This window comes from Mus pahari, chromosome 1 (genome assembly GCF_900095145.1).
Source record: "Mus pahari chromosome 1, PAHARI_EIJ_v1.1, whole genome shotgun sequence".
Classification (NCBI taxonomy): Eukaryota; Metazoa; Chordata; class Mammalia; order Rodentia; family Muridae; genus Mus; species Mus pahari.
This window is the reverse complement of record NC_034590.1, coordinates 101,684,583-101,711,981: the sequence shown is the minus strand read 5'-3', so window position 1 is coordinate 101,711,981 and position 27,399 is coordinate 101,684,583. Positions and strand designations below refer to the sequence as shown.

The following is a 27,399-nucleotide window of genomic DNA, read 5'->3' as shown; positions in this document are numbered from 1 at the left end:
TTTGCCAGGCACTGGCATAGCCTCACAAGAGGCCGCTATATCAGGGTCCCTTCAGCAGAATCTTGCTGGCATGTGCATTAGTATCTGGGTTTGGTGGGGCCTGGGTTTATAATAACCCATGTTCACAGGAACAAAGTCACTGCAGAAGAACAGGCAGAGCTCCCATCCTGTAATCACTTTCCATTGTGCCCTACTTTTTAAAGGGTCCCATGATCCTCAGCATCCCACCCTGGGTACCAGCCTTGCCAAGCTTCCAGCTTGTGAACCTCTGGGGAATCCCCTCAAACCAAAGCAGCACTTCACAGGCAAAGACCCACTCATTGAGCACTGGTTGAATGCTAGCTGTGTGGAGGGCAAGGGGCAGGTGCAGAATGGAAACTTCCAGTTGAGGTGTGTGTGTGTGTGTGTGTGTGTGTGTGTGTGTGTGTGTGTGTGACTGAGAGTTACATCCCTAGCTCTTTTAGTTGTCCCAAAGAACTTTAACGCACAACCTTAACAGGGATCAGTATATGCCAGGGACTGGGGGTGGCTGGCACCCAACCTTGGGGTGCTTTACTGAAGCCAGCACACCTGGAAGAGACATGGCTTCAGACCTCGGCTGTATCCTGCCCTGTCTACCTCATGTGTTTGCAACGCAGTGGGGATGTGTCCACCCCTGGTCAACAAGGTTCACTGTGGGCCCTCCCTACCCTGCCCCTCCTTGTAGGCTGGTTTCTGTTCCACCCAGTCCTGGGCACCCTGTGGCCCTCGGTCACTGTTTCCTGTCCATAACCTTTTCTTTCTGCCAGGAGACATTTGGTCACTGAACCTAATGGGTGATACATGGCCTGTTGTCTGCCAAAGTCTGGGCGGGCCATGAAGGCAGTTTCCACATAAAAGGACTCAGGTCACTAGAAGAGAATCTTAGACATTTTCTTTAGACTAACTGTTCCTGACAAATGTTCAATATCATCCTTTTGGTCTTCATTCTGGAGTAGCTACATGTATGTGTTGAAGCAGGCAGGCTACAGTAGCCACCAAGTAGCCAAGGTCTAAGACATTTGATGCATGCAACACATGCTTTCCCACTACGCCCAGAGTCTCTCCTAAAGAGAAACAGCTTTCTCCTGGCAGGAAGGAGGGAAGGACAGGGCATGCCTCTGCGGCTAATGCTCAGTGTCACCTTGGATCTCTTGTCATTTTGGCCAGAACCGTTCTCGATCTAGTTTGCAGTAACTCTGGTAGCTGTGGTACTGGGCAGTGTATGTTTTGAAAAGTTTATGAGCTATTTTAAGACAGGGAGCAAATCTCAGATGTGTGTGGCTTGTGGCAGAGTCTGTGTCCATGGAGGGAACCAATGACACCATGGCTGCTTGATTGGAGTATATCCCTATAGAGCACCCATTGGGCACCATGGGGCACTGAAGAAAGAGGCACTACAGAGGTGACAGGATGCTGACTCCTTGCTGCCGTGACAGGATGCTGATTCCTTGCTGCCTTCCTTTTGTCCTCCATATCTGGCACACCACCAGATCCTAGGTGCCGCCATTGTTTTACTCTCTTGGTAAAAATATCAAGCAGTTCTCAACTCTAGCCCTCCACTTATCCCTTTTCTACTTCTTGAGTAGGTGTGGCATCTTTTAAGTGGCCCCTACCTCGTGGCAGTGGTAGTTGGTGTCTTTCTCCCTGTGAGGTATGTGAAGGTTGAAGCAGACAGGCATTGACAGAGCTCTCCATCCCACAGCTGTGTGCCTCCCCAGGAACTTCCCTGCATTTGCCTTAGGAGACCACCACACTATCCGCTGCAACACTGTCTGCAGTAACTCACTTCTTGGTTCCTGCAGGAATTGTCCGCCTGAGGGACGGACTACGAGACCGCTACCCTGTGGAAGATTACCTGGACCTCTTTGACTTGGCTGCACACCAGATCCATCAAGGACTGCAGGCTGCTTCTGCAGAGCAGCCCAGCAAGATGAATAAGATCATTATTGGTAGGTATGGCTTCTGGGTACCTTCAGGGGAGCTGGCAGAAGCAGACTCTTTGGGGTCCTGGTCCATGTTCTGGGGCTAGCTCTGCTTCACCTGCAGAGTATTTGCAGGGGAGTCCTTTCCCACTGTGGCTGTCACTGTTTGCACCAGGTAAACCAGTCATGCCATTTATACCGTTACTATAAAACAGAAACATTTAATGAGTTTGCTTACTCCGTGCAGACTCACAGATGGCTGAAATGTTTTTTTTTAAAGAATTGCCATTTCTTTGTTTTTCCTTAAATTAGGCAGGTATGCATGCCCTCCTCTCACGATGCCCTGATTGGAGTTAGCATCCTCATGAGTCACTGACTGGATGCCAGGGCAGCAGGAAGGAGAGCTCTGCACTCCCTGGGATGAATCTCTGGGTAATCCAAGTGACTTTGAGCATTCAAAATGAAGTTGTTTGAGCTATATGCACTCAGGACGTGGAGGCAGGAAAACCTTGAGTTTGAGGCTTCTTGGGCTCATTACCAAGACCCTGCCTCAACAAAACAAATCCAAGCAAAGCCAAACAAATGAAACAAATGTGAAAAAGTAAGCTGGATGGTGGTAGCAGCTCGCGTGCCTTTAATCCCAGCACTTGGGAGGCAGAGACAGACAGATCTTGTGAGTTTGAGGCCAGCCCGGTCTACAGAGTTTCAGGACAGCCAGGGCTACACACACACACACACACACACACACACACACACACACACACACACACAACCCCCATCTCAAAAAAATGAGTTGTTTATATTTAGATATGTACATTTTGATACACACACATGATGAATGATTACTGCAGCTAATCAAATTAGCATATTTGTTTCTTCACGGCACCCTCCCTGTATCCTTTGCATTTTATTAAAATGTCGAGCGTGCATACCCAAAGCCCCCCTCAGCAGATGACAGCACACAGTGGGGCATTGCCATCTCCAGGCCTTATTGGGCTTTGGATGCTAGACTCATTTCACCCGAAAGAACACTTCATCAGCCTCAGCTCGGGATGAGGCGTTTATCTCCAACGCCTTCTGAAAAGGAGAAATTGAATCATACATTTCACTTAAATTCCTTCCCCGAGGCAATGATCTATTTTGTGTTCCTGGATCCATTACATTTTGATTCTCTAAATCCAATGAATCTCTTCGTGAGTAGGATGGATTGTGACCAGTCACTTGGCTGAGGACCCTGTACCTGACTCTGAGGAGATTCTGGCTCCTGCCAAAGCCCAGAGTGATCAGTGAATCCATTTTTTCTTTTTTAATTCATAAGTAAAATCTCTGGGACCCACTGGGAATGTAGTCTACCTACCCTCACATCTACAGTATGAATTGGCTGTTAGGTTTTTGTTTTTTTTTTAGTTTCAAACTCAGGGGTGCAAATACCCCATTTAATAACTCTAATTAATATTTTTCTGAGACTCCCATACCATATGCCTCTGGGGAAATCTCAGGATCTATGAAAGAGCTAAAAATATTCCCCACAATGCCAAGAAACAGACTTAGAAAATGAATGAGAAAGGAAAGCCTTCGTTTGGGTTCCTAATTATAGTTACTGCTATATTTCAAAAAGAACAAGAAATAAAAATGCCACGCTGATATTCACTCCAAGCCAGGCTTGGTGCTGTGTCTTATGAGAGCCTTTTGGTGTGACAGGCAGTGTGGAGAAGCAGATGACAAGCTGGCATCTGGCTCTGCGTGTGTCACCAGCCAGCTCTGTGCCACATGATAACTTAGGCCTTCCTTTTTCATCCGGTCTACAGGTCTGTAAGATGGGATGATTGGAACGGGTCAGGACCCTGCCTCTCCCCGCCCTGGGATGTGACTCAGCCCTTTTCAGATCTGCTTCCCAATGAAGGCCTTGGCAGAGGTCAAAGGGTCACAGCACCTTGGATGATGGTCCATTGGTCAGGAGTTCCATCCTCCAGCAGCTGCTGATAGGATAGGGGACCCAAGACTGAAGCAGGTTCTGTGGGGCTGCGGATGCTGAAAGGCCCTGCTCTGCCTGCAAGGTCTCTTGTTTCTTTCCACTCATGTGGTAGCTAATGGCTTCTGGAATTTCTGATTTCCTCTTAGAGAAGGCAGTCTGTGCCTGTCTTGTTTCCCTCATCTGTCCCGGTGCCAAGACAGCATGGGGCAAGGATTAGACATCAAATGAATGAAGGCTGAGATGAGGAGAAGATGGACCAATTCTGCATGGGTCTAGAAGCAGCTCCCTTTTGAGTTCTGACAGAATTTGTGGCAATTTTTTTCAGACACTCCACTTGCAGTTCATATAGCCTACTTTATCTGGAGCAGATTTGCTAAGGGATGTCTGATTGACTTGTCTTCTCTCTCTTTGTTATGTTTAAAAGCAAACAAACAAACAAACAAACAATGCAAAAAGCCTAAGAAAAGAGGGCTGGGATGGAAGTGTTCACAGATCAGAAACCAAGCAGAAAATACAGGGCCCACTGTCTCCACACATGACTATTATGTGCATATCACCAACTAGGGGGAGGCTCATTTAGCTCATACTGTCCCTGAATGGATGGCACTGAGATGTGGTACATGGTCTGTGTCCAGAAATCAGTGTAGAGCTGACTGGATTGTTCATCCTGAAGGAGTGTGCTGGGGTAGTGGTAGCATGGAAGGGGTGGGCACCAGAAGTCCTCTGTCTAGGTCCCTGGAGTCCCTTTCCTTCTACATTTCTGCAGACAGTCATGAAACAGAAAAAGAGAAGCTGGCTTATTTGCAAGTGCTTGCTGTACAAGCATGGGGACCTGAGTTTGGATTTCCAGCATCATGAGAAAGCTGGGTGTGGCGATAAGCTTTCATAATCCTAGTGTTGGGGAAGTGGAGGCAGAGGCATCCTACGGCTTTCTGGAAAGCCTGTCTAGGCAACTGGCAAGCTCTGGGCTCTGTGAGACACAGATTCAAAAAGATTGAGCAATAAAGGGAGAGAGACATTCCTTGTTGTCTGGTCTTTATAAGCAGGTACACATATGTATGCACATAGGGATACAGATGCCATTCCCCCACCTTCCCACTCATATGCAACAACAGCAGCAACAACAACAACTAGTTCAATTATCCAGAGTCTGTCTTGTTTATGTGCCTGTGTCTTGGCCTCACCTCTCTCCCCAAAGCTGCGCTTCATGTTTCCATCCTCTCCTGTGGGGCAGACTCTGATGATTAAACAGTGTTGGGCCCTGTTCATCCACCCAGCATGAAGTGCTAGCTGTATAAAGAGCGGGGGTGGGTGGGGGTGGGGTGGGGTGGGGTATGGGCAGTAGGCAGCTGGCCATTCAGGGAGCAGGGCTGAGGCTGAGACCCCCCCTAGGCCTCTGGCAAAGTCTTCTGCTCATTTGGTCCTGGAGATTGTGCCCGTGACTAAACGTTACGGTTCCAAGGAAAGATGGATGTGAATTGCATCCAGCTTTCCATTGAGGGTCAGATTCCCCAAATGACTCTTTTCTCTTCCTGAACATTTTGAAGGAAACTTTCTAGTGAATTCTCGGTGGGCCCTTAAAATGCCAGAGAGCTATGAGCTGCCAGCAAAGCTAAATATTATGTAATTAAAGTCCTAGGTGTTAATAAAGGTTGTTATTTTTTGTTCCTTCTGAGGCAAGAAGCTGGGGTTGGGGGTGGCTCTGGCAGGGGTGGGGGCCAGTTGTCCTTTTATCAGAGCCCGGAGTCCCATCTGCCAACAATGGCTGATAAGCTTGCCCGTCATGGCTATTTAAGAGGAAGACCCAGGAGCCAGGCTTGGCCTCTGGCTCACAGTGGGAGCTCATACTCCACGGCCCAGCATCTGCTCTGTGTCTGTTTGCAGGAGAGGCCAGCGCCTCTACAATGTGGGATAACAATGCCTGGACCTTCTTCTATGACAACAGCACAGACGGTGAGCCACCGTTCCTGACCCAAGACTTCATCCATGCCTTTCAGCCGGAAGCCAAGCTCATTGTTATGCTCAGGGATCCTGTGGAGAGGTGAGTGGGGGGGAGGGTGCCATGTTTTGCATTTTTTTTTTTGTGAAAAGGGGCTTTTTGGAGTGCAGTGCTTCCACCTCTTTGCAGATAAGATTTGTTTGTTTAAGAAAAATAATAAACACGCATAGCTTGTGACGTTCCCGCTGCTTCTTACATAAATGTTATTCTTAGGGCAATCCTCCCTGCATTTAAACAAATTGTGGTCTGTTCTCTCAGCAGTTCTGACTGTGGTCTGTGGGTGTTAGCCTCTGGGGGGAATCTAGCCAAGTGATGAAGGATACAAGTGCTGTTAGCTTTGGGGACATCGTCAGTGTCAGGGGTGTGGGGAGTCTCTGCGTGTTCTCACTCCCAGAATTCCTTGTTTCTTTCGTTGGTGTTTCTTTAGCTCTCCCTCAGCTCTGACCGTGTACCCCTGTTTCCCTAGAAACCAAACAGGGGGTACATGACTGACAGGCTGCTCTGTGGCTGTTAAGGTCGGGGCTTACCCAGGTCTGACTGAGGAAGGGCTGGTGCAGTTGAGCAGACAGTACCAGGGTGGTGATGTCAGGTGTGCAGTAAACTGCCAGGACATTTATGTCACTTAGTCTGCTGTGCCCTCCACGTACTGTCACACTAGGAATGAGGGGGGTCTCCACTCAAGATGGCCAGTCTAGGTGAGAAGAGCTCAGCTTCCTATCTATCTTGTCCACACCTTGTTTCCATTTACTCTTCCAAGCCATACAATCCAATGTAATCATTTTAAACTCTGACACTCACAGACAGTGCCTACTTTGTTCCTTGTTTTCCATGTTTTCCTATGGGTTGAATTGTGAACTCTGCCCCAAGTAAGATATGCTGAAATCCCAGTTCCTGGTAGCTTTCTCTGGAATTTAGGCCTTCACAGATGAGCTAGGGGATTTAGTGTGTGAAGGGATTGAAGGATGTGGCCACAAGTCAAGGGATGCCAAAGAAGGGCGCATTTATTAGAAGCTCGGAAACAGATATGGAACCTCAGAAGAAACCAGCCCTGGTAACGCCTACATTTCACAAATCTAGCTTCCTGAGTGATGGCTGAAGAGCTTCTTGTCATGTGACAGTACTGTGTAGCACTTTGTTACCACAGCCCTAGGAAATACCCATTTGATTTTGTCCTCAGATGGCATGGCTTCCTGGGCCCCACTTTAACAATTGCTGTGCTTATTGTAAAGGTATACAGGGAAGTATAGCATCAGAAGCTATAAGGGAAGCGGCCCATGTATGATCTCCCATGCATGGAATTATTAGTTATGTGTTCTTAGTATCCTTCCAGACTTCTTTCCTATCAGATGCGTGCATGTGCCGTGTGTTGCATCCTTTAGTACAGTCTTGTAAATATGCTGTCTAGCTTCTCTCGTGGCTGCCCAAGAGCATATGCTTGCCTCTCTCATTTGCTGAGCTGAGTATCCAGACCCTCACGAGGCTCCAGAAGGGCTCCAGCTCTTCTTTGGAAGATTACTGGACAGAGGACCATCTCTCTGGGGCAGTCTCCTGGGTCCACACCAAGGGGCAACCAATTCATGTTGTTCCCCAGGCAGCCATGTCTCTTTTCATGGAGTGGGCTAGGTTTTTTCTGGCCCAGAACAGCTGGGCTGGGGTACATTCCTGTGGACAGGATTGCATAACTCTGCAAAAGACAGGCTTGAGGAGACTGACCCTCACCACCCGCTGAGGTATTTTGTCAGCTGCTTCTCCTTCATCCCCCATGCCACCTCAGCCCAAGTTCCCTGGTAGAACATTCTTTCTGATCACTACACACCTCCTGCTTAGTTCTGAGCAGGGTCAGATAGTGCCCAGTTTCTAAGCCTGAGAACCGAGGCTTTGGCAAGCACTCTGGACAAATGAGGATTGAGCTGTCTGACTGGCTTCTGTGTGTACCGGCCCCAGTACCCGTGCACTGGAACTCCCCGGCTAGCTGGAGAGACAGATGTGTTGCCACTGTTTGCCATGGTCCTACAGCTAAAGGGGAGAGAGAGGGGAGAACGCTTCCAAGCGCCATGGACCCCTCAAATGGAGGAGCTGTTCCTGGGCTGGGTTTTGAAGGATGAGGAAGAGTTTGCCATATAGGTAAGCCAAAGAGAAAACCACCCTGAGTAGAGGAGATGTCACATTTAGAGACATACGTCTTCCTGCTGGAGATTGAGCCCTATAGTATCCTTGCCGGGTATTGTACTTCCAGCTCTGAGGACAGAAGTGCCTGGAAATTGAGCCCTGGGACATCAGGACAGCCATGCTAGCAAGACTCAGACTTGTGGCCGGAAGTAGGACCTGGTCTACCTCCTTTCCTGGTTAGTGGTGAACCACCACCTTGCAGGAAGTTGAACTGGCCTGCTCTGTGTTTCCTTCTTGCTTGTTTTTTTTTTTTTTTTTTTTTTTTTTTTTTTTTTTTTTTTTTTTTTTTTTTTAAGGAACAAATGACCTCTGCCAGAAACTGAAGGTGAAAACTTCCATCCTTTCTTGTCCTCAGCTTAGCACAAATATGTCATCAGTGAAAGCACTCATGAGCCCTGGCTGCATGGTAGGGGCTCTGCTGGGCGCTTAGCTGTTGAGTGACAAGCTACAATAGTGGTCCAGGGGTGCAGGTATCGACTGTGTCGTGACCGTGACCGGTGTGATAATTCTGGAGCATGGTGTGTGTGTGGGGGGGGGGGGGAGAGGTGGCAGGATGGCCTAGTAGGCCTGTGTTAGGTGGGTGACATGCAGTGTTAGGGAGAAAGCAATGTGACAAGCTGCTCCAAGGTGTCACAACTCTTACTGACTACTTACTGTCTCAGAGTTTCTGGGGATCCCTCTGGGGATCACTGGCTTCATCACTGAGTTTTGAGCTTCAGGGCTAACTAAGGTGTCTGTTAATGTTGGGGGTCTCATCCAAGACTTGGGAGGCGGATTAGGTCCCACACTCACATGGTTGTGGCAGAACTGGGTTTCCGAAGGGCTGTTGGGGCACGGGCCTCTGTTCTTTTCTGACTCAGCTGGGGGTGTCCCCCAATCCCTGGCCAGTAGGCTAATGATGTCATCAAAGCAGCAAGGGAGATGTTGGCTAGCCAATCAGTGGTGATCAATGGTGATCAATCTCCAGTGTGCCATCCCAATACTCTTGCCATATGTGTGTGCCACAGACAAATGCCCTGGTCCAGCCTCTCTCCTGGGTGTTTATTTCCCACCTGGTGTTTGGAAACCTGGTACCTGCCCTGTAGTCCAGAGAAGAATAACTTTAACTTGATGTCAGCTCCAGTGCCTGCGTACATGCATGCCGTGAGTTAGTGAAGGCTGCAGCTTTTTGCTGCTTCTTAAACATTACCAAACATATGCAACAGTGGGAAGTTGGACTTTTGAAACCCATAGCTCATGGCCTATCTGGAGGGGCCAGCTCAGCTCCTTTCCTATCTCAGCCAGAAAGAATGATAAATAGTGTGTGTTTAGGCTACTCTTGAAGAAACAAACACTAGAGCCCATGTCCCCATTAGTGAAACTGGCTCCTGGGCCTTTGGCCTAATTTAGCTGTTCCCTGACTTTGCCTTCTGCACGTGGGAGATTCCCTGGGCTGATCCACGCCAGCTGGCCAGCTGGATTGGTCCAAATGGTTCCTTTAGTTCCACAAGTCAGCTGAGGTGGAGGAGGGACCATTTGTAGTTTCTGATTCTCAGTTAGCCTTTGTTTCTGTTAACTGACTGAAGGCAGAGGGGTTGAAACATGCTGGGGTTGGAGAAGACTAATCCTAATGACTTTTAAGTTCCCAGAGAAAGACAGAAGCAGTAAATCCAACCCCCACCCTGGGGGAAGATAGAGGAATAATGAAGAAGTCTTGGGGTGAGGGGGAGGTTCGAATGGCAGCGGCTTGCCATGAATTCATGGTCTAAGTCTCTGTAAGAGACTGCGGCAATTTAGAGCTAATGGTTTCCTAGGCTAAATTGTCCACTTAATTAAAAAGAAGCCACCAACAGACAAGCAGAAATTCCTTCACTTAATCCTTCTCTGGAATGGCCCACTCTTTTCTCTCTCGTTTGTGAGCAAAGATTGCTTCCTCATGCAGGGCCGTTCCCCCAGTCTATATGAAGCATGGCCCATAAGGAAGATGTCGACTCCTGTGCCCCTGTCACATCCTTCTTCTGTTCAAGGGACGTTAAGAGAGGGGCCATGTACCATCTGTTAAGGCTTTTATATGTCTACAGTTTTGTTTTTAATTCTGTGTTGTCATAGCACGATGCTCAGAACTGACCATCCAGGAAAGATTGCTTTCCATATTTCATGATGATGGGTCTAGAGGGAAGCAGGGCTCTACTCAATTAAGTAGACTTCCATCTTGACCTATAATCCCTTGGGCCTTGAAGCCTGGAGAGCTGTGTTCTTCATCTGCTTATATAAACTGACTTTTTAGTGACTGTCTGGACTGGGTAAGTAATTAATCTACATGTGGACTAGGAAGGGAAAGAGGTGCTGGATGAAGAGTGCCCATTCTTTTGTAATTGTCCATGCTCACTGGGATCACACAGTCACAGTGAGGCCCAGGATTTGAATAGGGATGTAGACTTGATTTAGTCCCTGTAGTCTGAAGAATATGCGGAGGCATGCAGGCGGAGAGCAGCTTCTACCACTGAGTGTGTATACAGATGTGCAAGCGTATGGTGCGCCATAGCGACCACTCCTGGATACCCAAACAGCTTGCCTCCAGATCCTAGCCCTGCCAGTCAAGGCTTTGCCACCCGAGGCCAGAAACTTAAGCTATCTGCGTCTTATTTCCTCATCAGTGAGATGGGGGGAGTGGGCTGTTATTTAATTAAATGCATATGCATAACATTCACTCACCAAATGTGACTGAGCACCCTCGATGCACTGAAGGCACTGGATGCCTATGATGCTAAGCCATCCATCTGCTTTGTTGAGTCCAAGGCTCGTGGAGGTGTGAGCCTAGTCTTCAGCGAGCTTGGTGCCCCTGCTCACTCACCCGAGTGCTGTGCCGTGTCCCACTCAGATCTTGCCTTGCTGGAGCTTTGTCAGTGGGTGAGAGGGGGAGTCTGACACAGGCACACACGAGGTGGATGGTTCTCCCACCTTATGTTCCTTACCTCTTCGTGATGAGTAAGTAGCCATCACACCTGGGTCTCACAGAGCCAAGGATCTCTCCCCAGTGGTGGCTCCATCCTAGCATGAGCACTGAAGGCTGCTAGTGTATGACGCTGGATTCAGCAAACCACTCTGTGAGGAGTGTGAAGACAGGACAGGCAGAGCAAGGGTGGGTCCCTGGTGCATCCCACAGAGGCATCAGCTGACTCCATGGTTGTTTGGGGGACTATGATCATCCTTCATCATTGTTCCTCATTGGGGAAGGTCTCATCCATTAGCCACTGGATGTGAATTCTTTGTGGATGAGGTGAGTCTTTCAAGTGAAGTGAAGTGTGTGTGTGTGTGTGTGTGTGTGTGTGTGTGTAGGGGCTGTTCTGGTAAGAAAGGAGGACAGATTTCTAGTTTTGCAAACTGTGTGAGCAGTAAAGATGAGGAGATGGGGGACTAAGCCTAGACTGGCCTTGTTCCCTTGTTTAGCATCCAAGAGAGCAAAATCTGAACTAGGGAAGGGGCTGGCCCAGGGAAGCCTCCCAGTGACTGTGGCTGCAGATCTTTGACCTGAGGTAGGGACCACTTGCTGCTAAAACCTTCCTCCCATCCAGGCTTCTCCTGACCTGGGAGCTTGAGCTTCAGACCACTGAGAAGAGAGGGGGCCATTTGCAGCAACCATACCACAGAACAACCCGTGTCTTTGTTGGGAGGCTGTGTGAAGACTATCTGGGGGTGGCCACCAGATGACGGGCTACAATTTGTGATTGGAAGATAGACTTTGGGACTTGAATCCTTCAGCTTTCAAACTTTATTTTGAGGGTACATTTACCAGGCCATTGGCCATCCTGCTTATTCCCACAGACACTGTTTGCAAAGGGCAATTCAGTGGGGACAGTGGAAGAAGTACCGTGGAACAAAAAAAGTATTTCTCTACCTGCTGAGATAGGAATGGGGGGTGTCCTGATGGGCTGGCATCTGGGAGTGGACTCTGGGTAGCTTGGGGGCCTTTGTCACTCATGATTCTGGGGCTATTTTGTAGGAAAGGTCAGTACATGTCAACCATTGACCAGCTCTGGTATGGTAGCCACTCATTCAAAATGAGGGCCCCACACCCCAGCTCTAGACTGTCTTGGAACCTCCTGATTTTGATAGGAAGGGTTATGATAGGAAGTCGCTCAGTTCAACTCACAGATACACACCAAATCACAGTCTTCAATGTCAGGCTCAATTGCCAAAGTACACTGTTCTGTGGCTTCCTGGGAGGGGATGAATGTTCCTTCCAGTGACTGCTCCATGCCTGACTTCTCTATGCCTGACACTTATGCAGGATCTCTGTGGGTCATCAGGATCACAAGTGGGTAGTAGTGAGCGGTCTTGTGTACGCCCTGGGTCACAGGGATGCCAGGAGTTCTTGTAATGTCACCCATTCCATGAACTCTGGTGTGATGGACACACTAGAAGATACAGAGGTAGACACAAACCCCACCTCTGCTCAAGAAACCTCTGACCTTATGGGGGTGGGGAAAGGAAAGCCCTCTTCAGTGTCCCAGCTAATGAGGAGCCTTGTATCACTTAGATATGGTACATCTCTTAACTGGATAACACGTGCCTTCTTTGTGTCACCTGTCTGGCCTAAAGTAACCCTAGACATTTCTCCAACCCGGCCCGGCCTGGCCTGTCTCATCATAGCTCTTGATGAAATGGTCATGGTTTGTAATTCTAGAAGACAGAAGAGCTTCTTTTAAGCTATATAAAATGGCCAGCGTATTTTTTCCCTTATAGGAAAGATAACTATAATGATTATTGATAAACAGTATCAGAGTCTGGGATTGATTGTGATTAGAATATGGATGCTGGCAAATGGAGACTGAGGCCAGCTGCTCTGGCATCCATCTCTGAGTCCTATTAACTATGACCCTCACATGACTACAACACTGGGAGATGGACTGAAGAGTTATTTGGAAGATACAAGTGTGTCCACCTTTCAGGGGTTCTTGGGTAAGGAAATGCAGCCATTGACATGAGAGGGGGTCAGGTTGGTGGAGGGTGGGTGTGTGGTGGTGGTTGTGGAGCTGAGAGAGGAAACAGCGTCCCGGGGGAAGCCAGCTCATGAGGAGGCAGTACACCCAATGGTCACTAGTGTTAGTCGTGGACCCTTTCCCAAAATGTATCTCTGAGAAGTCAAGCACAGAGCAGCCGCTGGAAGGAGCATTCATGCCCTACCAGGGGAAGCTACCAAACATTGTACTTTAGCATTTGAGCCTGACATTGAAGGCTGTGATTTGGTGTGTGCCTGTGAGCTGGATGGAGTGATGTCTGACGTGACCCTTCGTGTTAAAATCAGTTGCTGCTCACTGGGTATCAAGCACGTTCTGGAATCAGATCGTGTTGATGGTTGTGCAACTTTATACTGACTCATCCGCTGAGTCCTATAGTGTGTGGTTGTATCTGCCTATAAAAGGGTTAGGAGCAAAAACACTGAAAAGAGAAAGCTGCTGCAGAGGGAGGCTTCACCACACTAGTGACCTGGAGCCTGCATCTGCCGAGTACCCATCTGGAGGGGAAGGTGATAAAGAGACCGGTTGTCATTAGGAACAAACAGTACTGATGGCTACGGAGCCATGCAAGCACCATTATCCTGTCTGAGTGATAAGTGACCACAGCATGTGCCCATGTACGCTGGGCTCCAGAACGCCCGTTTATTGCTGTTGTCATTTTTGTAGATGAGTATTGTGGCACGCCGTGACACTCTGGCTTTTTCTGTGACTGTGGGCAGCGCCATTCCTCGTGTCATCGTGTTTGTAGCTTGGTCACCTGTTGTAATTTTATACCAGTCTCTTGTGACTTATTAAGCAGTTTTAGTCTACTGTGATTTATGAAGCAGTTCTAGAACAAAGTTGACTCTTTGTTTTTTTTTTTTTTTAAATCATCATTGTACCTAAAGTGATAAGAGACATTAAACAATCTCCTCAAACCATTGACTCAAATGGCTGGTGCCCACCTTGGTTAGCCACTGGCTTGTCTCCTACCCTAAGTCGGGAGAGGCTGTAGGGCCTGTGGGCATTGGGGCTGGGCAAACCTTGGTTTGTATCTGGGATGTGTGACTTAGAGTGAGCCCCTGTTCCTGTCTTAACTCTAGTTTCCTGTGATAAGGTTGTGGATCTCCTGGGGTGGTTGTGGGAACAGAATGAGAAACTGTGAGCTACACCTAGCATGGACCAAGTCCCTCATGAATGGTCGCAGGCTCGAAATGGAGAGGATTTCTGGGGCTAGCCTAATTTGGCCTTTTCAAAGCCCAGGGCTCAACAATTGCTTTACTCCATCCTCCCCTTCCCACCCCCACTGCCCCAACTGTGGAGTCTGTAAAACAGAGTCTTATATAAGGAAGCCAACCAAGTACTCACACACTGAGCCACACCCCAGCCCCAGATCCTATTTGACTGCCATCAGTATGCTGACCACCAATTGTGCTAACTTAGAGCAGAGCCCCTTAACTGAGCAGCAATGGCACTGAGCTACCCACCAGGGTATTATGTGATACAGCGTTGTCTGTCTCTGTGGGACTATGTGGTGATTTTAAGAGGAGCCCTCTTCTGCCCACAAACCCACCTTCTACCACCTCTCCTGGGGTTCCTCCACTGCACTGACAAGGCATGGCTGGCCTTCACACAGGCCCACGGTTACAGCTCTCCACCAGCAAGCATCTAAAATAACTATAGCACAGAAGGCCTAGAGTGTTCTTGGGCTTATATTTGGAATTGCCGTTGGAAACCGTCTTGGCCAAATGTAACACCCATCTGTTCAGAGTGGTTTGAGACTGAGAGAGGATGAGGTGGATGGCGGGAGGGGGTTGGGCAGCCCTGATACAGAGGGCTAGGGGCTTTCAGACACCTTGCCCCACTTGCTACTGTAAACCCCTCATCCCTTTCAGTCAGGGCTGCTGGAACCCTCTGCCTTCCTGGAGAAAATTCCCCTTTTGTGAAGCCAAGCTTCCCACTCATTGGTCTGTCCTTCGGGGGTTTAGAAGACCAGCCATTCTACTGAGTCTTTCTTTCCCTGAGGATGCCAGTCCTTGCCCTTGTACCAACTGGCACCCGGCTCTGAGAGCTTTAGGTGTCTCTTGAGCTGTCAGATTGCCTGTCACTTTCCTGTACCTTCCCCAGACTTTTGCTGCTGTTTTTGTGAGTGCACCCTCAGGTGGCATTGATGTCCCTACAGTCCTGTGATGATTCATACCACTCTGTCTTCTACGTCACTACAGTGCTATTGATGTTAAAGCCAGAGCTCTGAGGGTTTAGGTCTGTGTCCTTCCATTGTATATTGTTACACTCCTGTTCCTGCTAGATACACATTCTTGATTTGTTTGCTGTCATTCTCTGAGGGGCTCTAATTATCCAAGCAGCTTGTCACTCACCCACGGTCATCAGCCTTGCTGATGCTTTGTCCTTGTTCCTCGGAGGACTCAGCTCCTGCCGTGACCCCACATCCTTGTTTCCTTATGGAAATATGACCTCGTGGCCAGTCCTTTCTGTACATTTGGGAATGATGTTCAGGGTCTCTGGAGGAGAGTGGTACTGAATCAGACGGCCTCTTCATCTTCCTTGGGTTAGGGACTTTGAGGTTCTTCTAGGGCTGCTCCAATAAATCATCCCACACTCCGTGGCTTAAAGCAACAGGCATTATTTTCTATCCTGGTATGGAGATTGGAAGTCAGAAATCAGTCACAGGCTTATACCCTTTGCTGGGTCTGAATCTGTCTGGCCCAGGCTTACAGCTTCTGTGGCTTTCGGTGATCTTTGATGTTCTATAATTGGCTACTAGAGTCCAATCTCTGCCCCATAAGTCTCCTTTCACTTTGACAAGAAAGGTACCTCCACTACTTTAAAAGGCTAAAAGATAGTATACATGAGTTTGCCTCTGGGTACCCCAAACATGCAAAGCTATGGGTACCCCATAAGCTTACCCAGGTGGGGAGTAGGTAGGATGGAACACTGAACACATCCAGTGTTCCCCCAGTCTGGGTTTTTACTGCTGTAAAGAGACACCATGACCAAGGCAACTCTTATAAGGACACTTAATTGGGGCTGGCTTACAGGTTTAGAGGTTCAGTCCAGACAGGCATGGTACAGGCAGAGCTGAGAGCTTTACACCTTCATCTGAAGGCTGCTAGCAGAACACTCACTTCCAGGCAGCTAGGATGAGGGTCTTAAAGTCCACACCCACAGTGACACACCTACTCCAACAAGACCACACCTCCAAATAGTGCTACTCTCTGGAACAAGCATATGCAAACCCTAACACCCAGGGATTACTTTCCTATCTCTGAAGAACTTCATGGAATTAGCGGGCATTTTTTTTTTTTTTAATCAAACAAACAAGAATTGAAACAGGCTTTAATTACTCTTGTTTTATTTATGAATCAAATGCCTCTAAGAATGGTTATTACCAGAGGGGGAATAAATGTCAGAAGGGAACTTTGGGCCAATGACTGGATTTTTCTGAGGGGGTTTGTGTGGGTAGTTCTGTGGGCATCCTGAGTGAGGGTCCAGCTTGGGCGGATTACATGCGGGGCTGGCTGAGAGTCGGAACAGCTGCAGCTGTCATTTCCTCTAGCACACTCTCTTGGGTTGAGCCATACTATTGATTGCCGGAGATGCTAGGATATGTGTGAAGCAGGAAGGGTACCCCATTATACACGTGAACCAGGAGGGGTACCCCATCATACACACGAAGCAGGAAGGGTACCCCATCATACATGTGAAGAAGGAGAGGTAGGTACCCCATCATACACGTGAAGCAGGAGGGGTACCCCATCATACAGATTTCCAAGTGGGTCCCTCAGTCTCAGCTCGTGTGACTGACCTGTGTGCCGAGGTCCATGCAAATGTGATTACTAGCTATGACTGAGTGCCTTGCAGGACATGTTCTCATTCAAGTATAATAGTTCAACCGATACTGGGGACATCAGCATTGGTTTAGCTTGGGTGGATTTATGAACTCTGGGATCATTCTGCTCATAGCTCATGAAAGCATGGAGCGTTGGGAGGCAAGTTGTTTGGAAAGTAATGGTGTTTTGGTTTTGTGTGTGTGTGTGTGTGTGTGTGTGTGTGTGTATGCGTGCACTCACATGCCAACATGTGCATGTGAAAGCATTAGGATAACTTTCCAGAATTGGTTCTCTCCTTCTACCATATGAGTCCTGTGGGGGGTCCCCGCAATCTCTAAGTCCAGCAGTGGAACGATCCGAGAAGAGGCAAGAATGAAACACAGTCTAATCTGACTCTAGTTAGCCATCACTGATTCAAACTTATGGAGTCTGACACCATAAGGTATAGTTTAGCCATATTTAATTAAGTGCAGCACAATTTTTGGGAGAAAAAAAAGTTCTTGGTGACAATTAACTCAGCCCTCCGCGTACACAAAGCTTAAGATGTATGTACACTGAAACTTTTTACAAAGTGCATTTGGCTTCTTCCTGACAGATGGGTGCAGTTGACTTAGAAACAATGCTCAAGATAAGAGTGGGAGAAGAATGATTGAGGTAAACAGATTACCTGTGGGAGTCAGGCCTGGCCTGGCCCCGAGATAACAGAGCTTACTTAGACCATTGTAAAATACAAGTGCCATCGCTCATAAGAATGGGTTTTACGAACTAAGAAACAATGTTCAAGATTTGGTGGAAAAGGTTCTCGGATAAACAAATACAATATAGCAGGGGATTCCGGTAAAGCCTGGTCCTGCAGATAGTAAAGGACTGCCATGCTGTAAGCCTCAGCCTTTCCAAGCAGTCTGGGTGGAAGACAGGTAAACAACTCCTTTATCTGAAGAGGCAAGCCTGCTTAACTTTCCTGGCTTCTCCAGTGCTTATCTGTGTACACAAGGACCCTTTACCCACGACACGGATCCCAGGGATTGATCTCAGATTGACAGGCTAGGTGACAGTCACTTTTATCTACCGAGCCATTTTGCTGGCCCAAGGCAAGCAAGGTCTTTTGAAAAGCCAGCCTGGCCAAGCTGAAGTAAGGAAAGCACTCATTCAACCTGTGTCCTGATTTTAGGCAACCTCTGAGTAACCCCTAACACCCTAAGATATCCTAAAAGAATACTCGGGGGACATTGTGCCAGGTAGGGGTGAGGTAAATAAGAACCCTATGTAATGTCACCTGGCTTGTTATGGTGTCATCCGGTGTGAGAATAGCAAAGGTGCTCAGGAGCAGGCCTGGCAGGGGCCATGGCCTCTGTAGCATGCCTGTAGCTCAGTGGACATGGAGACATGGGGTGACGCTAAGTGTCTCAAGATACACAAGGCTGAGGAGACTCACAGGAAAGAGAGATGTCAAGCTGGAGATGCAGGGGATTAGAGAGCGCAGAACTGAGGAGAGAGGGCAGCAGCATGCCATAGGGCCACAGTCACTTGATGGCAGCCCAGCATCCCCCTTAGCTAGGGTTTCATGAAGAGAGTCCTACAGAGTGGTGGGAGCCCCTGTGGGCAGGTGTTTACAGGAGGAGTGGGGAGAGAAACATCTGGGAAAACAAAGTGATGAAAGGGGGGTAATTCTTACTCCCTCTGCAAGCAGAAGGGGGATGGGAAACACGTCCCGGGAGTTTTCAAAGTGAAGAAATGATCCCAACATCTGCTGAAACATTCAGACAGACTTCATTTCCGGCTGTTGTCAGAGCTGTAGGACTGCCACGATGGGGCTCTGCTGCAGAGGAGAGTGACTGAGCTCAGCTTGGAATACAGAAGTGGGGGTTTATAAGCAAGAAGCAGAGCTGGGAGCAGAAAGTCACCGATGGGCAACATTGAGAGTAAGAGGGGGCCTGGCTAAACTGCTGCACCGGGACTCCTCCCTCAGCAGGCTAACTACACATCTGCTAGGCTAGGAGGCTCTCTGACAGAGGATCAGGTCAAGTGGTGGTCAGCGTTTGGGAATAGGGGTGCATAGAGCCAAACCAGCTTAGTAATGTCTACAACCAAAACTTCAACAGATTTATTTAGTTGAAGGAGCTAATTGCCTCCTTGAATTTTCCCTCCCCTACTGACCCTTTCTCCCCTCTTCCTGTCTTCTCTCCTCTCCTGCCTGTCCTAGGGGGTCTAGATATGTAGTCAAAGCTGACCTTGAACTCACTATGTGGTTCAGGTTGTCTTTGAACTCAAGATCTTTCTTCCTCAGCACCCCTGAGTGCTGGGATCACAGGTCCACACCATTCATAAATTTCCCTTTAACAGCAAGATTCTTGCGAACATGGCACATTGAAAACATAAAGATGGACCAGTAACCGTCAAGGGAGACTGGCAACTCCTGTGGAAAATGTGGTTACATGCAAATGCACATATATGTGGTGTTTGCTTGGACTTGCAAACATACCTGTCAGGAGGGGTTTCTATGCCTATGTGTGAGACTTTTATTCTGTAGCCCAAATTGTCCTGATAAGTCGCTACCTATCCCTCCAGACCTGGAACTTCAGTGATCCCCTACCTCCGCCTCCTAAATGGGGAGGATTAGAGGCATGAGCCACCATGCACAATTTTACGTGTAACTTTAGACGTTCAGGATATCCATGGGAAAAGTCAGGAATTTCACGTGGGGTTGTAATGTTGTGTGGGTGGCAGGTGCCCTGGGTTCCCCTTAAGAGAAGGGGATGGGACACTACAGAGCGTTTCATGGCTTCTCTTTGCTTTGGAGTGACTTTTGAAGCCTGACTGTGGGGACAGTCTCTTTCTGAGGTAACTAGAAGGAATTTTAAACAGCAAGGTAAGATGGCTCAGTGAGTAAAGGTACCTTCTGCCAAGGCTAGCAGCCAGAGCTCCGTCTCTTCACATATACGGGGGATGGAGAGAACCGCATCTTGTCCTCTGACCTGTGCATATGTTCTGTGACTTGGCTATGCCACCCCCACTGCCCCAAAATAACTGCGGGGTTTTGTTGTTTGTTCCTTAAAGCAGATATAGACAAGGTGACCTAGCAACAATCCTGAACACGAGTTTCATCTCTGGAGCCCGTGTAAAGGTGGAAGACAGCTCTGTGCAGTCAGGGTTCTCCCGCACAGAGCTGTCCTCTGGTGTCCACACCTGTGTGGTGGATTTTGCATGGCCTCCCCACATCCCGCTAATAAATAAAATAAATTTAACAAAAGAAAGAAAGAAAAAAATCACCAACTAATAATAAAACACAGTATTGGTCAGTGTTTGGAGGCAGTGTAGATGTATCTGAGTGGGAAGGGTGGGTGGTATATTGCAGGTGGGAGCAAGAATGGAAGGAGGCAGGGGGCTCATTTGGAAGAAAGGGAAGAAAATTGTTGTATTTTAATAAATCAAACCAGCTAATGTAATGGCAAGCCGATTTTCGTGGTCGCCCACGTGGTGCGGTTTCACACCCTCGGATGGTAAGATTATCCATTTATTTTATTCGCAGGTTGTACTCAGACTATCTCTACTTCGCAAGTTCCAATAAATCTGCAGATGACTTCCACGAGAAAGTGACGGAGGCTCTGCAGCTGTTTGAAAATTGCATGCTGGATTATTCACTGCGCGCCTGCGTCTACAACAACACCCTGAACAATGCCATGCCCGTGCGTATTCACCAGGGCAGCCCTTACAGAGCAGGCCCACTCTGAGGCTATTGTGTGGGGTTGGGGGGGATGGGGATGGAGTGTTTGAATGTGCAAATGAAACCCAGCCAGCTGCCTCTGAGCAGTGGCTAATGTGGAAGCAAATGCTCCTGGCTGAGAGAGGCAGGGCAGCAGCTGGGGCCTTCGAGCCTGCTGTCTGTGTCCTTCTTTCCTTGCCTGTCACCCAGACACTTTGCATCATGTGTCCCCCTGCCTCTCCTAGAGACCCAGAATGTACTTAGGAGGGCTGCTCTTTAGTAAGGCTCTGAACGCAGCTCTGCAATTAGAGCTGGCAGACAGGAGGACACCCAGCCCTCTGAAACCACCCAGGTGGTTTCAGAGAATCCCCATAGCATTGGGGTCTTTATTGGCTTTCAGAATTACCCACCAGTGACCGAATGCTCCAGCAAGCTCTCCACTGAAGACTGTTCTCTCCACCCCTCTGATATCCTCCTCTGAAGGGATGCGCCTAACATTCCAGTCTTATGTAAAAACTCTTGCTGGAGGTGAATCCTCTTAAGTTACCTGAGGTCACATCTCCCACTCAAGGCTCCCAGGCCTATGTGCTTCCCTAGCAGGGCTCTTGCATCAGGTCATGGCCACCTGCCCCATGTATGGCCGCGTCCCACATTGGGCATTCACAGATGTAGATGATTAGCATGCTCCACCTCAGGGCAGTAAGGCTCGGGGGAGATGTCAGTCCCTCTGCTTGGCTACTCTGCCCATCTTTTCTTAAGTCAGGGCCAGCGAGCAGGACTCAGGGCTGTCTTCTTGTACGCATTGTAGTTTGGCAAAGAGTCAACATAGATAACCACATTTTCAGTCCGGCAAGCTTTGGAGGCAGACTGTGGTGTGGGTTCATTGTGGCTTTTCTTGGCTTTGCTCATGTGTCTTAGCCTCTCTGAAATTCATTTGCTTTATTCTAGGGTGGTATAGGGACTGGAGACTGAGAGTCATTTCCATGTGCCATGCTGACAAACTATGGGGCTGCACCCTGGCACACGTAGGTAGAGCCCACTGAGGGGTGAAAGTGCTCAAACCTGATAGGAAAGTGAGGGACTCTGCCAGCATTGGCTGCTCAGCAGCCTAGGACTGTGCTGTGCTTTGATGCGGGCCCCACTATTGCTGGAGCTTGTGTACACAGGCGGGGCTACCAAGGCTCTGTCAGGGTACCTTTTGTAGCCAGCTACCCAGTAATGGGGGGAATCCAAGACTCAAATCTAGGCTTTGAAACCCCAGCTTTCTTCAGGGCTCTGGTGTGTCTCCAGAAGTTTCCATGCAGCAGGCTCTGGAGGGCGGGGGGAAGGCAGGCGGTCGGTTACGAGAATTCAGATGTGCTCGAATGCAGCCTGCCTCAGGGCTGCTTCCACCCTGGTCCTTTTGGAATTTCCTGGGTTTGATGACGCTGTGGAACTCTGCCACGATGCCTGTAATGTAGGTGGGACGACAGGGGCGGAGGGAAGCAGGGACAGGCCAGATGAAGAGTGAGGGGCGAGACGCTCTCGGCTAAGCTAATATGGTTCCTAGAAGAGGCTGCAACAGTCACTCAGGCAGCTACCACCCAGTTCTCTCTTTGGGAGATCTCCTGAGAATTCAGAGAAGGAGGGGCAGATGTAGGCTCATACCAGCCTAAGTTGGCTGGATGTCTTGGGTAGAGAGAGGCAGGGCTTTGGGAGTCCTGACACAGGCATAGTTGGATTTCATGGCTGTGAACCAGGGCCTCTCCTGCCCTGCAAAAGGATCAGCGTCTGATATAAGCAGATCTGGATGTGGTGATAGTTTCATCTCACCCGAGGTATGCCCTAGGAAATGCAGAGCCAAGCAAGCTACATGCATTCTGGCTGCCTCTAAATAGGCTTCCTAGAGACCGGATATCCTCAGCTACATCCTCCCACAGAGAAGAGGGGGCATGCCCGGTGTGTTTCCTCTCCTTGCTGTCTTCAGGCCAACTGAACATGGGAACACCATTGTGACTGGGCAGGAAGTTCATGGGTTGCCGTGTGAGTCTCTCCACCTCTGGGTGTGGTAGATACATCCTTATTTAATCTTTGTCAAGTCCATCGGTGAGAGATAGGAAGTATCTCACATCAGTTTGTTGCTCCCTGGGTACTCTCCTAAACTTTAGGTTCCTCACTGACCTCTGAAGTTGTTCCTATTTTATAGATGGGGCCACTGAGGCTCATTAAAGGTGTACTCCCCCTGCAGCCAACAACAGTTCGGATAGCCTTTGAAATCTGTCATCCTTTTCTTGCTCTTAAAAATGGTTCTGACCCCAAGAGAACCAAGGCCAAGGGGAGCACCAAGGCCAAGGGGAGTACTAAGGTCAAGGGGAGCCTTTGAGCTTGTGGATGCTTGATGACTCGCTGACAAAGATCCAAGACCAGGAGGGCAGGGCTGTCTGCCTGGACTCAGCAGCTAACTCCTGACACAGCCTTGGTGCTCCCCTTGGCCTTGGTGCTCCCCTTGGCCTTGGTGCTCCCTTTGACCTTGGTGGTTTCTGATTTTACATGGATTGGGCCCTTGCCTTAAATAGCTTCTCTATACCGGTTCTGTTTTGATTCTCATTCTATTTTGGTTCCCTCCCTATGGACAGGTGTGGGGGAAATGAGACTTTGTCTGCTTCCCAGTCATGGCAGTGATCTTGCATGCATAGATGGTGTTCCTGAGGGGCCCAGAGCTCTCCCTGACTGAGGAAAAGAGTTCTAGAGCCAGTGGGTTGGAAGTACACTCACTTCTTTTTTTTTTTTTAATTTTTTTATTATTATATTCTTTATTTACATTTCAAATGCTATCCTGAAGTTCCCTATACCCCCCCCCACCTCTGCTCCCCTACCCACCCACTCCCACTACTTGGCCCAGGCGTTTCCTTGTGCTGGGTCATATAAAGTTTACAAGACCAAGGGGCCTCTCTTCCCAGTGATGGCCGATTAGGCCATCTTCTGCTACATATGCAGCTAGAGACACAAGCTCAGGGGGTACTGGTTAGTTCATATTGTTGTTCCACCTACAGGGTTGCAGCCCCCTTCAGCTCCTTGGGTACTTTCTCTAGCTCCTCCATTGGGGACCCTGAGTACACTCACTTCTTAGAGCTAGTGTATATGTAGGAGTCCCATGTTCTCCCTCCTTGGACCGAATCTGCCTGTGAGGAAGGCCCTGTACAGTCAGGACTCGACAGGTCTTTGATGGCAGTGCTGGACTTCTACCACAATGGTTTTGGAGGATGTTCTGTCACTGGGGCAGATACAGGGACAGGATGCAACTCTTTTAAAACACCAGTGCCTGTGTTTAAACGATCCCTGCCAGTTACTTCCTTTCCTACTAGAAAGTTATCAAGTTATAAGAAGTAATTTCTCTGGAAGAGATGAGGCCAGGCCGACTGTCAGCCGGCTGGGAAGAGATGGCAAAAAAACCTGTGAGTCCCTGCCCTAGCATGGGGTTCGCCTGTCTGGTCGATGCTGGAGGCTGCCTGTATACGTGTTACTCCGACTGAGGCATGCTCTGCTTTTTTGGTCTAGCTTGAAGTCCTGACGAGCTGGTGTAAAGTAGGGCCGAAGATGGTTTTAGAGATGTCCAGCTAATGGATTCTGGAAGCAACTTAGCTATTTGCTCTGATTGTTTTCCTCCCTTTGCATCTTCCTGCACAGCTAGGAAAAAAAATGATGCAATGGAAAAAGAGTCGTTGGAGATGAAACCAGTAAGCACCTTCGTGCACTTGGTCACATGTCTCCTCAGTGTGCTGTCAACACTGAGTTCAGCTGTTCCGCCAAGAGCCACCGTGAATGCTGACACAAGGCTTTGCCCCTGGTGACTCGATGGCCCTGCCCCCCCCCCCCAGGAATTGCTAAATCAAGTTTGTGGGGGAGAATGGTGAAGAGTGTTTGCCTCAAAAACAGGAAGACCCGGAGGAGGAGCCTAGAACTGTGGAGGAAGAATGAATGGGAGCCGAAAGCAGCTTCCAAATGAGTCCCAGGGCCCTGAGCCAGGGCCAGCTGAGGCCTCCTCACAGCTTTACAAAGCATATGACCATGTCAGCCGGAGGACAGAGGGTAGAAGTGATTGATGGGAGATCCATCCAGGAGCCTGCGGGTGTTTAGCAGATGCTGTTGGGAGTGGACACAGAGAGGGGGTGTGAGTAGGGAGGTGGTTGGAGTGAGTCGCTTCCCCTTCTGACATCAGCTATGTGTTCTGGGGGAGAGTCACCAACCATCTTCAAGTTTGGTATTAGAGCAGGGTTCACAGGACACACCAAAGGCTCCTGTGACCCTGGCCACAACTCATGGCATGGCAAGGATTCAGAGTCACATCAGCAAGGGAAAGTGAATGGACAGAGCCTCTAGTCCACTTCTCCCTTCAGAGTCACAGGGGGTTGTCAGCACCTCCTAGCCAGGATGGATGCATGATCACATGACCACAACGAGGAGCCTTGTCACCCCAAGCTGTGGTGTCCAGAATTCTTATTGGGGCTCCATCACATACAGAGATCCATCTGAAGTCATTGTGTTAGCTTGACGTAAAATTCTCCTGTTGAACAATGCAAGCCAGGGAGGGCCTTCATCAGGCATCTGTGAGGGCAGAGGGCAGAGGGCAGAGGGCAGAGGGCAGAGGGCAGAGGGCAGACAACAGACCCATCTTTGAGTGGGTCAATTCTTTACACCTAGTTTGCAGTTAGCATGAGAGAAGGAACCAGGTAAGGATTCAAGATATGGGTCTGAGGGAAGGAGGAAGGCTTTCCCGTGCGTTGGTTTTACCTCCCCACCTGAATGCTGACATTCGGGGGACATCACACACTTCCATGGGCATGATTGTCCCTATGTATTACAGTGTCTAGGTTGCCTTTAGGTGTCTGGTTTTGACTTTCCACAGCCTGATTGACAGCAGGGAGACAGCCACCCACGTTATGCAATGGACGTGTATGCCCTTGAGATCTTCCCTGTGCTTCTCACGTGTGAGGAGAGGCTAGAGTCACCTGTGAGAAGACTAATGCAACCCTAAGGGTGGGGAGTCTTTGCGCATGTGGCGCAGCGTACCTTGTGTTAAGATTTGAAGTGGGAAGGTGATTGTTTGCTAAGGTGACTCTGTGTTAGTTTACAGAGAGTTGGTCCATCATGCTTTGGGAAAGCACCTCCCAGGGCTGGGGAAGGTGTTCCTGCAGTAACACGGTCTTCCTCCTTCCTAGGTGAGGCTCCAGGTTGGCCTGTATGCTGTGTACCTTCTGGACTGGCTCACTGTCTTCAGTAAGGAGCAGTTCCTCATTCTACGTCTGGAAGACCACGCATCCAATGTCAAGTATACCATGCACAAGGTCTTCCAGTTTCTAAACCTCGGTATGTGTCATGCTTCAGACAGTGGGGCTCAACACAAACTTTAGGGATATGGGCTTACACACACACACACACACACACACACACACACACACGAGCACACACACATGTACATGTGTACAAGTAAGATGCCCACATCAGTATCTTCCTCTGATGTCTCATTGAACCCAGCTTGCGGTCTTGGTTCGACTGACTAGCCAGGTAGTACCAGGGTCTGTCTATCTCTTCCTTCCCAGTGTAGGGGTTATAGGCACATGCTGCCACACCCAGCTTTTTAGGGGCACGCTGTAGATTTAAACTCAGGTCCTCATGCTTGCAGAACAAGGACTTATGAGCACTTCACCCTTTGAGGGAGCTGCTCCCCTGCCCCATGGCATGTGGGCTCCTTAGGAGGGCTTTAGTTTAAATGTAAAATAGGAAGAGATGAGCTGTGTGAGGCCAAGGGACTCCTGAAGAGGAACCAGCTCAGTTCCTGTTCACCTAGTAACTGCTGATTGGAGCATGGTGCATGGGAGGGTGGGCAAGCTCTGGAGAGGAGGCGCTCCTCTGAGATCTTTCAACTTGGCTGAAGGAAGCCCAGTCCAATTCAGGAAGTGTCTGTATCCCAAAGGGGAAGGTAGGTACTGTCACAGTGGGCCTATAATGATGGAGGACCCACACTACTGAGGGACCAGAGAGGTATCAATGAAAGAGAAGAGGAGATGGATTGAATTCTGAAGCCACTCAATTAGGTGTCTAGGGCATGGAATGTGGAGGTCTTAATATTGCAGTGGTTCTCAACCTTCCTAATGCTGTGACCTTTTAATATAGTTCCTCATGTTATGGTGACCCCCAACAATAATATCATTTTTGTTGCTACCTCATTACCACAATTTTGCTACTGTTAGGAATTGTAATGTAAATACTTTTGGAGATAGATGTTTGCCAAGGGGGTCACGGCCCACAGGTTGAGAATGGCTGGGGTATTGCATCATGGCTGCTGTTGCGTGGGAGTCTCTGGAATCAGAGGCTCACATCTGCCTCCAGCTTGAGGATACCAGGTCACAGGCTCCTCTAACTGACCATGCCACAGGTTGGCAGAGGCACATACAGAGGTGAGGTATGCTGCCTGGGTGTGGATAAGTCACCCAAGGACAACAGTGGAGGCTCTAAATGTCAGGCCAGGCCACTTTTCTTCATGGGACATTTCCTATAGTTCTGTTTAATGACCTGGCTTAGGGGTTTTGTTTTAACTGAGTAGTTCTTGAAATATATCTGGCCACGAATGGAATTCAGAACTCAGCCAGTGAATTAACTTTCTTTATCCTTCCTTCTTTCCTTTCCTTTCTTCCTCCCTCCCTCCCCTTCCTTCCTTTCTTCCTTTCTTTCTTTCTTTCTTTCTTTCTTTCTTTCTTTCTTTCTTTCTTTCTTTCTTTCTTTCTTTCTTTCTTTCTTTCT

At 48.8% G+C, this 27,399-nt stretch overlaps 1 protein-coding gene across 4 annotated transcripts in view; it reads left to right on the top strand.

Annotated features, from left to right (window-relative positions):
* Chst15 (carbohydrate sulfotransferase 15) overlaps positions 1-27,399 on the top strand; it is a 79,737-nt gene that overhangs the window by 48,921 nt on the left and 3,417 nt on the right. For all 4 annotated transcript variants that reach the window (XM_021198917.2, XM_021198908.2, XM_029541926.1 and 1 more), the window contains 4 exons: positions 1,824-1,970; positions 5,803-5,959; positions 20,446-20,602; positions 25,818-25,965. In XM_021198917.2, the coding sequence (XP_021054576.1) occupies positions 1,824-1,970; positions 5,803-5,959; positions 20,446-20,602; positions 25,818-25,965 (609 nt within the window). The remainder of the gene's footprint in view (positions 1-1,823; positions 1,971-5,802; positions 5,960-20,445; positions 20,603-25,817; positions 25,966-27,399) is intronic.